The sequence below is a fragment of the Zophobas morio genome, unplaced genomic scaffold (genome assembly GCF_036711695.1).
Source record: "Zophobas morio isolate AGI-343-1 ecotype UQ-CSIRO unplaced genomic scaffold, CSIRO_AGI_Zmor_V1 ptg000108l, whole genome shotgun sequence".
NCBI classification, from domain to species: domain Eukaryota; kingdom Metazoa; phylum Arthropoda; class Insecta; order Coleoptera; family Tenebrionidae; genus Zophobas; species Zophobas morio.
In genome coordinates this window covers 5,108,436-5,123,270 of record NW_026972213.1, presented here as the reverse complement: position 1 = coordinate 5,123,270, position 14,835 = coordinate 5,108,436, and the positions used below count along the sequence as shown (strand labels likewise).

General features: G+C 36.4%; 2 protein-coding genes across 2 annotated transcripts; both read left to right on the top strand.

The window, feature by feature from the left end:
- Positions 1 to 2,360: 2,360 nt before the first annotated feature.
- On the top strand, positions 2,361 to 3,546 carry LOC135144719 (uncharacterized). Its single transcript, XM_064076775.1, has 2 exons — positions 2,361 to 2,960; positions 3,340 to 3,546. The coding sequence occupies exons 1-2, from the start codon at positions 2,361 to 2,363 to the stop codon at positions 3,544 to 3,546; spliced, it is 807 nt and encodes a 268-aa protein (XP_063932845.1).
- Positions 3,547 to 4,280: 734 nt separating this feature from the next.
- LOC135144632 (uncharacterized) lies at positions 4,281 to 5,714 on the top strand. Its single transcript, XM_064076673.1, has 2 exons — positions 4,281 to 5,190; positions 5,242 to 5,714. Exons 1-2 carry the CDS (start codon positions 4,390 to 4,392, stop codon positions 5,683 to 5,685), a joined length of 1,245 nt encoding a protein of 414 aa, XP_063932743.1. The 5' UTR covers positions 4,281 to 4,389; the 3' UTR covers positions 5,686 to 5,714.
- Positions 5,715 to 14,835: the final 9,121 nt, after the last annotated feature.

Genomic DNA, 14,835 nt, shown 5'->3' with positions numbered 1-14,835 from the left:
CAATTTTGAAGTGACGTCATCGCATTAGTGGTGGGGATGATTAGACAAATTTTGGTTAGCGTTTTACCATCTACATGATATTCTTAATATAAGTACAAAATTTCACAACAATCGGTCGAGTACTTTCGGAGATTATCTGTCTAATAAAAATCCGGGACAACAGACGGACAGACGGACGGACAGACGGACAGACGGACAGACGGACAGACGGACGGACAGACGGACAGACGGACAGACAGACGGAAATGGGAGACCTATTTCTTCGTCTTCTAGGGGTCATGAAAGATCGAGAAAACGTAAAAGTAGAGAGTCGGCCGACGGACTCGATTACAATACTTCCTTTGCTTACGCTCGGGAAGTAAAAATCTTAAATACTTATTGTTTTCCTTTTAGTACAATAATGTTATGAAGTCAACATTGTCTTAAAAAATTTACATTACTATTACTCCGAAGAATTACATTTGTGCAATACATTTTTCTCAGAATAAGTTTTGTTAATAAATAAGTCATGCAACTACGCACATGCAGTACTCTGCACAGAATTTATTAATTACATCTCATTTGTAAACGTTACGTCAGCGAAAATTATGTTAACAATGGCTTCTCTTCTTTAATAGCCTCCTCATTTATTAAATAATGTTGAACGGTATAAAAATAAGTAACAGATGAGGTGTAACAAATTTTTGTGTGTGGATAACTGAAGTATAATATGTGGATACTTATAGTATAGTACAGCAGTGTTGTTGGCCAGCTAAATTCGGCATAAAATCTAGCTCATCTAGCTCCAGTATCTAGAAAGCTAGTTCTTTATAATTATTATTTTAACAAAAACTTTTTGTTTTCAAATTGATATTTCAAAGAATTTAGATTTAGCTTCAGCCAGTCATACTCTAGAAATATGTTCACCAAATAATTAAAAAATGGGTAATCCTGACTTATTTTTTAAAGAAATTTGCAATTAAATATCGGGTGTTCAGTTGAAAAAAATCATCAACTCGGTCTTGCAATTTTGTAAACAATGTGAAGTATGTCTACCATAAACCTAAAATTGAATCGATGAAAGTTACAACACGGAATGGTCACAACTTAACTTCATTTTTCTTTCGTATAATAAAATTAACTCTTTTCAGCAACTGTGTCAAATAATTATACAAAACAGTAGGCATTCATAGAACACATGTGCTTTTCACTATGTCTTCATCTATCAAAAAACAATCCCAACTTGATGACTTTTTCAATGAATTAGTGTTTTGTTTAAGTTAAATTAAAAATTATCTAGTCCATTGCACAACATAACGTAATTATTTATATAACATGTTTGAAATTTTTTTATTTTTTTAACATAGAGCCAATAGCTTCCAATTTTTAAGTAAACAATTAAATACTGTTCCATTTTGAAAAGCTGAGACATCTGTATTTTCACTTATTGTTTTAAATTTTTTTAGACAATAAGATATCAATGCAACCGTGTCTTAAACAGTATATTACTTTATAAATAAACGAATTTAACAACAATTTTTGCTCTGTTTATTTTCTTGGGTTATGGGTCCAACACAGTTAATTCTAAATGTAAACAGAAAAAATGAAACTTTTTACATTTATAATTATGCAGAAAAATTGTCCATTAAAAATACGCATAAGATTTTATTTCTAGATTGAGCATACGACAAATTGCCTGTTTTCAGACTACTGCAAAGTATGTGCAACATTTGTAAAGAATCTTGGAAGTTTGAGTAATTATGGTGTTTAAAAATAAAAAAAATACAATTTCAAAAGGATAAAGGAGCGTCTTAACTAATTTTTCCCAGTTCTCTTGTTTGATGAGGGTAAATATATCACAAGATATGTAGTAAATCACAAAGTAATTACTTAGAAATTATAATATACCAATTTTCTAATTGTTTTTGATAAAAGTTAAATAAATGGAGCACAAAAATAATAGGAGTATAAATCATGAAAATATGAAACAAATTTAGAAATATCGTCCGTTAAGTTATCACTTATGTTGTGTGAATGACAAGGCTAATGGAGATGATAAATCAGTCGTTTCAAAACTGAATTAATTGTTTTCATTTATATAAAAATGCATGCTGTGGAAATAATTTTAGGATAATTGTGGCTGATATATCTTTAACGTTATGAAAAGCATATAAAAGCCACACACATTTATAAACCACTTTAGTTCACCTCTGAACATTTTAGCGTTAAGTTAAATGTAAGGCTTTTTGTATAATTCCCTACCATTTATATCAAACTACTATTTTTTGTATTAATGGAAAGAAAAACTGATCGTGGTAGTGAAGTTCAAAAGTGGTTAAAAATTGCTCTAGCACAGGAAAATCTTTCATTTCTCAGTCCAGATGATCGGAAGTTCTGAAGAAGGTGACGGATACCTGGGAGACATAATTTTCGTTTGTGTAATAGGAACTGATAAAGAAGGCAAGAGCAAAGAATACGATCTTGTTTTAAAATGCAGTAAATCTAGTGCTGTTTTAATGAAAAGTGCACCTGCTTTTAGAACAGCATTTGTAAGAGAAGCTTTCATTTATGAAAATGTTTTCCCACTTTTCAAACAATTTCAATTTAACAAAGGTATCGAAAAACCTTTTGATAGTGTGCCAAAATGTTACGGTGCTTACAGTGATCAATTTAGACATGTTGTTCTGTTGGAAAATTTGAAGAAATTAGGGTACGATCTGTCGCCAAAAGCAAAACCATTAACAAGAGAAGTTATCGATACTGTAATAAGAGAATATGCAAAATTTCATGCGATTTCCGTGGCTTTGGAAGATCAGTTTCCTGAAAGATTTCAAAAACTGCTTCAAGACTCAACTGAAAATACACTAAAGGAGTTTATGGACAAATCTGGATTTTTAAATGTATTTAAAAATTCTGTGCAAGAGGTATATGATTTGCTAACGGATGATGTTAAAAATGAGACCTTAAGGCTCAAAGATCAAGTTGGTTTTATTTTTGGTGATATGACACCCAGTGTTGGCGATTTAAAAGTGTTAAATCATGGAGACTGTTGGATGAATAATTTTTTGTACAAATTTGAGGTACTTAAAGTAAGAAATTTGTATTTTAAGGTTAAATTAATTTATTTGATAGGACGAAGACAAAAAAACACGTTTTTAAGGTTGCGATTCTGGACTGGCAAATCTCTAAATTCACATCACCTGCAACTGATCTCTTATACTTTTTGTTTTCCAGTATATCAAAAGAAGATATTACTGACATTGACACTATTTTGAAAGACTATTATAGATACTTTTGCGAGTATTTAACTAGCCTAGATACCAAGGTTTCAGATAAATAGACCGTGGAAAAATTGTTTAGAAGTACGGCAGATATGGCGCAGTGTTCTACGTTTTACCAATCAAATCTTTATATTCGGAAAAAGAACACCTTACAGATGTGGCTGAAGCCGTAAACAGAGGAGCAGATATTATTGAATCGTTTAAATTTGAAGTGAAAGATGAAAGTGCCTTCAAAAACAGGTTGAGACCAATTGTTGAATATGTTGTTAAGAATAATCTAATTTAATGAAACTTTTAAATGTTAATTAACAATATTATTTGAATATCTTAGTTATCTGATTGTTAGGAACTATACAACGTTCTCGAGCTATTCAATTTTCGTTTCAGAATAGCAGTAATATTTTTATTTAAAAAATATACACGGTTTTTTTTAATTTATCAGTTTATCAAATAAGTAAAATAGTTAAATCGTCGAAAAATCATAGATAGACACATGATGCCGATGATTTGTAAGTTATAACTCATGGTGATTGAACAATTTTTTGTACAAAATTTACCGAATGTTTTTCGAAATTTAAAAGAACAAACAGCCCTGAATTTTCGTAAAAACAGTTAGACGTACATAGCACGATAGCTAATACGGAAAATCCACTTTTCCCCATCATCAAATAACGTATTTAGTAAATGACAAAGGCACTAATGGGCAGCTATATACTAATTTTACTTTCATCTTTTATAAACAATAAATCAGGAAGATAAATATAATAATTATCCTCTCCACAGATAAATAACTATATAAGTAGTTGTTGTTTGAAAGATAAGGGAAACTGAGACGATAAATTAATCGTTCTTAAATGGGATTATTTATATATTTTCAGTTGTACAAAAGTGGACGGTGTGGTTAAAATTTTCTATTATGAGTAAAGATATACTTAACGATTGTGCAAAAGATAATATATTTTTATCGTCATTCTCAGGATCATGACTTTACAAATTTTAAGCATTGATATAAAAGCCACACACATTTATTATTGGGTTTAGTTAACATTTGAACAGTCAGTCTAACTTTAAACTAAAAGTAAGTAAGGCTGTTTTTATAATTATCTAAATTTTTTTACTTTTTGTTACAATGGGAACAACAACTGAACTTGACAGTGATGTGCGAAAGTGGTTAAAAATTGCTTTAACAGAAGAAAATCTTACAAATTTTGCAGTCACGATAACAGGAACTTCCGAAAAAGGTGATGGATACGCCGGAGACATAATTTTTGTTTTTGTAAGTGGAACTGACAAACAAGGCAAGACCAAAGAATACGATCTTGTTTTAAAATGCAGCAAACCTAGCGCTGCTTTAATGGAAAGTGTACCCGTTTTTAGAAAAGCATTTGTGAAAGAAGCTTACGTGTATCAAAATGTTTTTCCAGTTTTCAAAGAGTTTCAAATTAGTAAAGGCATTGAAAAACCCTTCGACAGTGTACCGAAATGTTATGGCGTTTATAGTGACGGATTCAGATATGTTATAGTGTTGGAAAATTTGAAAAAAATAGGTTATGACTTATGGCCAAAAGCAAAACCATTATCAAGAGAAGTTATCAATATTGTGATAAAAGACTATGCAAAATTTCATGCAACGTCAGTGGCTTTGGAAGAACAACAACCTGAAAAATTTCAAAAATTGATGAAACACGCGGCTGAAGACGTAATGAGGAGTTTTTTAGAAACATCTGGATTTTTAAATACGTTTAGAAATTGTGTGGAAGAGGTACATGAGTTGCTAACAGATGAGGTTAAAAACGATATTTTAGAGACATGGTTAAAGCTTAAAGATCAAGTTGAATTTATTCTTGCTGAAATGGAACCTGGTGTTGACGATTTAAAAGTCATAAACCATGGAGACTGTTGGGTGAATAATTTTTTGTACAAATTTGAGGTACGTAATTAATAAATTTGTATTTTAAGGTAAATTTAATTTATACTCTAGAATGAAGAGAAAACAAGCGTTTCCAAAGTTGCGATTCTGGACTGGCAAATCTCGAAATTCACATCTCCTGTGACTGACCTTTCATACTTTTTGTTCGCTGGTATATCCAAAGAAGATATTGCTGACATGGACACTATTTTGAGAGATTATCATAAATACTTTTGCGAGTATTTAAGAAGGCTAGGTAGCAAGGTTGCAGACAAATATACTGTAGAAAAATTGTTTGATGAGTGGAGGAATTATGGCAGATATGGTGTATTATTTTGCATATTACCAATCAAATCTTTGTATACCGAAAAGGAAGACCTTCCAGACATGGCTGAAGCTGCAGACAGAGGAGAAGATATTAGTGAATCGTTCAAGTTTGAACTGAAAGATAAAAGTGGTTTTAAAAATAGGTTAAGGCCGATTGTTGAATATGCTGTCAAGAATAATCTAATTTAATAAAGGTTTTAAATGTTACTTAATAATAATAGTATAATTTCTAGCAGACTAGGAGTCTATAATGGAATACCAAACATTATATTGATTGTCATCATACGTAAAGCAAAGTAGAACAACCACCATAAATGGTGATATAAAATTTATAGCGCCTGATACCTTTTTAATAAATCAATCCTATTACTAGATACGAATACACATAAATGATCGTGAAATATGTCCAAGCTCATTCCAGTAGAAATTATATATTAGTCTTAATGCAGTTAGAAGTGAAGGTACTAGGTAGAGTACTTCCTGTTGAACATACAAATTCATTTCTTCCAAAAGCGCTTGATAATGTATACGCCCAAATATAAATTTTTGTACGAAAATTAAGGAGGCAACATCTCAACGGGCCCACAGTATATCCTCATTGACGATATTGCACAGAATTTTTGTGTCACAGTGTCGAATTGGATATGACTGATACATAATAAAGGTATTTACAAAATTTAACGGAGTACGTTTTCTACAAGAGTAATGTAAATTGGTTGATATGGGAACCATATAACGCAACAGTATTCTAATTTCGATCTGATTAATGCATTAAATAAGAGTTTTATGCATCCAATATTCTTAAAATCCTTCGTGTTTCTTATTATGAAACCTAAATTTCTCATAGATGAGTTTATGGTAGCCTAAATATGAGGTACAAAAGACAATTTTGAATCGATAATCACTCCAAGATTTTTAAACTGGCTGCAATGTTACAAAGGTATACCATTTATATTGAAATATAACTTATATTTATCAATTTTCCTAGTGAAAGATCCTACCTTGCATTTCTATAATTGAATTTAAGGAAATCATGCAACTGTTATCGGTATCTACGAAGACTTTCCCATTACTGACTATGTGGTAGCAGTTGGATCACTAGTAGGACCTAAACAGATACACTCAGCTTCTAGAATTTCAAATAACCGAATATGCATCTTTTTAAAATTGGTAAATTTAGTTGAATACTTAGTTAAGTCGGTTAAGAAAATTACAGTAAAAGACAAAGAATTTACTCTAAGAAAAATGATTACTCCACCTAAACGTCTCTTAATCTCCAATGTTTGTAGTTCTATACCACACCAAGTACTATAACCAAAAATTAAAAAATTTGGCTTAACAATGGTTTCCCCAATAACCACCCTGCGTGCAGGAATTCACCACGAGGCATATAGTCATGTTACTCCACCGTCAGAACTTTTTGTTTTACTCTCATCAACTGTAATTACACACGACGACACACTGTTTCACATATTCTTCAGTTTCGATGATATGACCTGTTTTTTGTGCAAGCAAGCAGGACATACGGCAAATAGATGTCCTAGTAAAATCAGACTCAGTAAGGGAAACAAACATGTCACTGTCAAATCCCTTTGAAACACCTACTGATACTAACATCCAGCAACACAGTTTAAATCCCGAAACTCTTTCCCAAGATGAAACCCCCAACAAGTACATAGTCCCTCAGCTCTTACCATCTCAGTTCGTACTATAACATCATAAAGAAATGCCTGAAAACAAGCCCACTGAAACTACAAAAAAGCGACCGGCCAGTCTAACCTCTGAAGAGCTCTCAGGAAAAACTCATCCACCTTCTATCTCTTCAGAAAATAACTTACTGCAAACCCCTGAATTTGTAATACCAAACCCCCGAAGACAACCCAAAAAGTTGAAAAGGACTGGATCATCTTCCACTGAATCACTGCAAGAACCACAGGAGCCTGCCTTGACTGATCATCTGGCGTCGTTGAAAATATGTTTTGACAAACCAAATCAGTTCCCCCTTTCTTATGATCAGTTCAGAGACTTTTTCTTAAATGTCCCAAATACTTCCGATCTCCTCCATCTGACCCAGCAATACACGACCAATATACATTTATTCATTGATATGCTCAAGTTGTTATATTCTCATCTACAAAATAGATCCATGAAAACAAGTTCACTAAAATTAGAAAACCCCTATACAAGCTCTTTAAACTTAGTTCCGAATCCGATACTAAAATTGATCAATCCCAATGTAGCGACTTCTTCTAATCAGTTTTCTTCATATTACAGTGGAATTTAAACGGGTATTACGCCCATCTCGCTAATCTACAACTTTTACTCTCCAGTCTTAGTCCACGCGTAATAGCACTGCAAGAAACTAATTTCTCAGATAACAAAATTCACTGTCAAAAAACTTACTCTCTGTTCTATAAAAATCGAGTAGATTGTAAAATTGCCTCAGGAGGTGTAGCTATAATGTTTCATGACTCTGTTCCCTCGCAAGAATTGAAAATTCACTCACCATACGAAGTTGTAGCTCTGCAAATCCAATATCCACAGCAAATAACTATCTGCAACATTCGATCAAACAGGCGACATACTTGCTCAACTGTTAGATACCTCCGACTTAGTTCTTTTAAACACTGGACAAAGCACCCGTTTTGATGCAGTAATCGGCATTATACTCTTGATTTAACCTTTTGTCATCCGACTTTGGTTCATCCGCTAGAATGGACAGTACTGCCTGATCTGAATAATAGTGATCACTTTCCGATCCATATACAGCATATGTCTCCACTGCATTAACATTGATGCGTGCGACCCAAATGGAAAACTTCTCGAACAGACTGGGAGTTTTACGCCAACCTTATAACTAATAAACTCTTCTCTGCAAATGTTTAGCTTCAACCAACGGAGATGATTGAAAATTTAATCAAACTAATCACCGAATCTGCGATGGCTGCAATGGGCAAAACCACAAGCGTTGTCAACCGCAGGACTGTGGCCTGGTGGAACAAGGAATGCCAAGAAGCCGTCTCAGCTTGTAAAAAGCTCTCACCCGTCTTAAACGCCACAACACGTTTGAAAATCTAATTGAGTTTAAACGTATTTGTGCAAAAGCTCGTTACATCATCAAAAAAAGTAAAAAAGAGTCCTGGCGAAACTATCTCCAAAATAACTACCAAGACAACCCCCTCCGAAGTCTGGAACAAAATCAAACAGCTCAAAAGCAACAAAACATCTCTTTATGTTCCTGTATTGAATAGTAATAGTCTGATTCAGGCAACAGATTCCGCCATCTCGGAGGTATTGGCACTTTTGAGAAAACGTCTTCTTTCTCAAATTACAGTCCCGCTTTTCTAGAATTAAAGCAACGAAAAGAAAAACAGCAGCTTACACTTTCCCCAGCAAACTATAATCCGTTGGATCTGTCCATTACCCTAGAGGAACTCGACTTTGCCCTTACCAACTGTCGAAACTCAGCACCCGGATCTGATGATATCTCTTTTTTGCTACTTAAAAAACTTCCTTCTTCTAGAAAACTGTGTCTACTCCAGGCATACAGTGCTCTTTATCTTACGGGCTCGTATCCAGCTATATGGTCTACTGCGTTAATAATACCGATTGCAAAGCAAGGCAAACCAAAAACTGAAGCCACATCTTATAGACCTATTTCACTCACCTGCACTATGTGTAAACTATTTGAAACAATTCTAAATAAACCTTTAACATGGTATCTGGAAAATCAAAATCTCCTGCACCTCACACAATGCGATTTCCGTATTTCCCGGTCAACTGCTGATAACCTTTTAACTTTGGAGACCGAAATTCATGATGCCTTCGCAGATGGTCAGTATGTGCTCGCCATTTTCCTTGATTTAAAGAAAGTTTTTGACACGGCTTGGCGCTTTCAGATTCTCAAAAAACTGCATACTTATGGAATTCAAGGCAAGCTCTTCATGTTTATCAGCAATTTTTTAACTAATAGAAGCTTCCGACTCACCGTAAATGGTTGTACATCAACTGAAAGACCGCTGGAAACGGGGACTCCACAAGGACCGGCACTTAGCACTACTCTCTTTAATATAGCAATAAATTACATAATTTCTGATATACAATCACCAGTCAAACCCCTCCTCTACGCAGACGATCTCACTTTGTACATTAAAGGTAAAAATCTCAGTTCAATGACCCACCTCATGCAAAATGCCATCTGTACGGTTGAAAACTGGTCAACGCTTACTGGTTTCACCGGAGAAAACGAGAGACATTCTTTTTCAAAACTTCGCCCCCCATCTCCACCTGTCCTCAAGCTCTATAATCAAAACATCGCATTCTAGGCGATGATTAAATATCTAGGTATGATCTTTGACCAGAAGTTAACGTGGAAAGATCATATTCGTTCGCTTATACAAGAATATTACAAAACTTAGAACTTCTCAAGACTCTAGCTCATCATCACTGGGGGAGCGACTTAGAAATGCTTTTGAGGCTCTACAGAAGTTTGATTCGCTCCAAAATAGACTACGGCTGTCTCGCATATTCCTTTGCTAAATCATCTGCGTTGGCTCCCCTAAATTATTTACACAACTCGGCTCTACGTATAGCAACAGGAGCTTTTCGCGCGACCCCTGTCACTTCTCTTTACTGTTTAGCTGCCGAACCTTCGCTCTTATTACGTCGTGATTTCCTCTTGCTATCTTATAGTTTAAAAATACTGCCAATGTAGCTCATCCACTCCATAAACTTCTCTTTTTCCGACGCTCACAGGTCATATTTACTCAAAAAAAAACGTCCCTATGCTCTCCTCTTTACCGTCGTCTTTCGTTGCTCCTTCGTGAGCTGAACTATTCACTTCCTGTGTTTTTTCCTAAACCACCGCACATTTTCCCTGGGGTTTCGCGGCTAACTCCAATTTACTCTTCATCTTGGTGATTCCTCGGTCACCTCTAACAACGACTACACAATTGGTGAGCGCTTTCAGGCCATCCTGGCAAACATTCCTGATTCGTTCATCATTTACACGGATGGCTCAAAGACACCAGAAGGCGTTGGTGCAGCTTATGCTATTCCATCAGGTGAACAGCTTTATCGTCTACCAGCCACTAGCTCCATCCTAACAGCGGAACTCGTTGCCATCTCTGCTGCGGTCCAAGATGATTCTTTCCGTAACACGCCACATCATAACATCGTCATCTGTACTGACACCATGAACTCCTTAAAACTGCTGGGTCAAATGTATCCAACCTGGGTTCTAGAACAACAAATCCACTACCAACTTGTTCTTCTCCACCAAACCGGCAAAGACATCCATTTCCTCTGGACTCCATCTCTTCAAGATATTGATGGTAACGATCAGGCCGATGCAGCTGCTAAACTCCCAATCACCGATCCAACCTCTACATTGATTCCACATTCCACAGGCCCCGATGTCCAATTGCGCTTCAAGGCGCGTCTTTATCACAACTGGCAAATCACCTCTCCGCTCAAGAGAATAAAACCCTGAATTACTAACTGGGTGCAATGCCCTCACTCACGAAGGGATGAAATTGTCTTGGCACGTCTTCGACTAGGGCACATCAGACTTACGCATTCTTGCCGATTCACTGGCAAACTCTTTTTATCTTGTTCAACTTGTAATGTGCTTCTCACGGTTGAGCATCTGTTAACACTTCTAGGCTCGGATCTTACTCTCGAGGGTCTTCTAGCGAACTCTTCTTCAGCAGAAGATCGAGCACTTAGTTTTCTTAAGGCAATCCATCTGTACTCACAAATTTAATCTGTTTTTTGTTCAGCCTTATTGTACCAGAGACTAATGTAAGATAGGTTTGTACTTAACATGTGTTTCTCTTCGTATTTTTTATATTTGGAGTGTAAAAACTGGGAACTGGCCTATGTCCTTTCACACGCCTACTAATGGACTGCGATGCAGGGGTGAAGGTGGCCCAGTGAGTTACACTTGAGCAAAACTAATCTGAGATTATCGCAGTCGCAGGCAAAAACAGAAACCACATGTGTGACCCAAAAAAGAGACCTGATTGGGGTTGATTGGTTGGCTGTGTTTCTTTCGAGAGGGTGTAACTAAAAAGGCCTGGATAAAGATTTCAGTTTTAAAACGGACGCGTACCGATTAAGACGACTTTAACAGTTCCGTGTTACGGTTGATCAAAAAGTGTTGAGGTGAGTGTTATCACTGAGTTATCGGTTCTTAAGGGTGTGGTGATGTGAGCGAGATTTCACAAGGGTGTAATTCGTACTGCTAATCATCATTAAATCTAATTGGATAATCTGCAATAATTCGGTGAGTCCGTTCCTTATCATTACTGCTGTGTTTGATCTGATTATTGATAAGTGGTACCGAGTCAGTTGTCAAATAATGTTAACAGAACTTGAGAGAAATTGAGGATGTAATAATTGATGAAATGAGCCGTGACATGTCGAGCTAATTTAATTAGCTGTCCACCTTCCTGTGTTACCTAACTGGCAACTCGGGGTAGTATCTGGGGCCGGTGAGGGCGCTTACTTTTCCCCCTTGCCATTGCACAGTCCGGTACTACCCGTTTTTGTGTGAATTATCTGTTGTTGCGGATAGTCTCCCCTTTGTGGCGGGGGAAGTATCTGTTTGTGGCGGACAGAGTTGTCAGTCGGACATCTTGCGCGTCTTCAGTTTTTCCCTTGATGTCCGTGGTCAAAGGACTGGTTATCAAAGTGGGCACCTCGCGCGTCTTCAGTTTTTCCCTTGGTGTCCCTGCACTCTTTGATACTAGACCTGGGATAGTAACTGGAGCGGGGGCGTCGTGCGCCTTTTTCCATTCGCCCCATTGCACGACTCAGTACTAGTCGCCATTGTCGATAGCGAGGGTGAGTACTTCGCGCGGTATTCCCTTAGTACTTATTGCACACTCCGTATCAGACGATAGAGACCGTTTTGACTTCAACCTCTTGGACAGAGCTCATTGCTGAATAATTTGCGAAGTAAATCAGTCTTATGCAGATCATAACAAAATGGTACTGAACTTGTTGATTATCAATTAATTAAAAAGACACGGACTGGCTGGTATTACATATCACTGAAGTAGCAGATTGCATCTGGCAATCTTGGGGATCGATGGCTCACACCCCCCTTTGCATTTTTGCAGGTTGAGTAATCTATATTAATAAAAATGAATCGCCGAAATGTATGTACGCCCATAACTTGAGAACGGCCGCACCGAATCGGACGATTCTTTTTTTTACGTGTTCCTTATCGTCAGGAGAAGGTTTATATGTAAGAATATTCATGAAAAATGAGACCGGTTAAAGATAAAAAAATTTTAAAAATTTTGCACGGGAATCGCCATTTCGAATCAATTTAAATAGTTGGCCATTCCTGACGGATCTGTCGCCTGACTGACGTGTCACACAAAACTATTTCTTCCGTGCGATTGTGAAAAGTATTATTGCATTTCAAGTCGTTGTTTGTTTTTTCGTAACAAAAAACGTCGTTTATTTCAAGAAAAGTGTTCGTTAAAGTGAATTCAGTTACGCATTGCGAAAGTTTCTTATTAATTTTGATCTGCCATTCTATTTACGTATATTCACTTTGTTGGTTTCGACAAAACCTCAAACTTTACCGTTATTCGTGGATTTAATTTGAAATTTTCAATATTTTAAAATTCTCAAGACAAAATTTACAGATTTGATTGACGGTGAAAATAATTCTGTGTCGTTTTATGCCGAGAAGACGACAAGCTGACATACGTCCACGAAGTCAATCAAATATGCGACGAACTACCTCAGGTGCAAATCGCAATGATTTATTTCATGGGTAATTCGGATACGGAAGTTGATCAGCGTTGTGCTCATAATCAACATAATAGTCAAACATTGAAGCGAGACATTGGGTGGTATGAATAAAACTGAGTAGATACTCATATTCGAAGTACGAAGTACCTACTTGCAAACATTGTATCTCCCCGGACACAAATTGAACATCTACGCGTTTTGTGAGCATTTAATCTAAAAATGAGCATCGGTGTGGCAAATGACTATTTGTCCTTATAAATAATAAATTAAATGTAATATATTTTTGTTTCCTTAAGAATACAAAGTTAACAACGTTAGTTGAGTTACAAAAGTCTCTTTTGCTCCACGTTGGCCACCAACGAGCGATTTTCAAGATTTTTGTGAAATTTTGCTGGTTTTGAATTTGAATTTTCTATCCTCGATAGTTGATGCTCAGCAAGAACCACGGGAAGGTCTGGAGCAGATCTCGCTAGGAAAGGAGAGGGCTAGGATTTGTTATTGAGGGATAGAACGTTATACAGTACAATACAATGGAAATACAATACAGGTACCTACAATCTAACTACAATACAGAATACACTACAGATACAGATACAATTCAGATACAATACAAATGCAAAGTTAGTAGCCAATACACCACCGGAAGAAATTGCACCAAAAATTGAGAATGTTGCAAAATGAAAACCCAAGCAAGCACACCCATGGAACTTGGAACGAAATCTATTGGTCGCAGCGCTCACACGCCCAAGGGAGAAGGCAGCCGCATAAATCCAAGGCCGACTGACCTCATCCTTATAGGAGATGCGACCCAGCGTCTAAGGGCCAACAGACCCCCCCAGGCCAAAGCGTCTGACGACATGGAGAATTCAGTCCCGGAACCAAAGAATGCACTGTTGCAAAATTAAAACCCAAGCAAATGCACCATGAAAACAAAGCATTTGCACCACTGGAGCTAAATTGGCAAGACCCAAGTTAAGTTAGTAACACATACAATATACAGTACAAAATGCTTCAATTACAAAAGTTACAATATACAAATTTCTCCACGTTTGCCACCAAAGAGCGATGACTTTGCTCGCTCGTTGCTGTTGCCCAGCAAGAACCAAACAATACGAGGAGGTCTGGAGTGCGTCTTGCCATTAAAAGAGAGGACTAAGGTTTGATAGCATGGGTGAAGGACACAGTATTTTGTAAATTTGGACGCCGTACTTTAAAAATGATGACTACGGTATTTTGTGAATTATGAACGCAGTACTTTGTATGTTCTAAAGGCGTACTTTATCAGTCCTGAATGCATGTTATTAACAACATATTTAAAAAAAAATCGGGCATTTTTGGAAAAATCTCCACTTTCCTTCGTGTTCACAGCACTTAACACAAAACATTTCGCTAATATTTATTAACAATAAATTAGAAATTCGCGAACACGTGCTACTTTTAACCCAAAACGAAGCTCCAATGTTGCTGCTACCAGACCGGAATCAAAACTAAACGCAGAGGACCGAAAAATGTGACCTTTTATCAGGTGGCTCACGTAACAGTGGCGTCATCGTACGTCCCGATGAGATT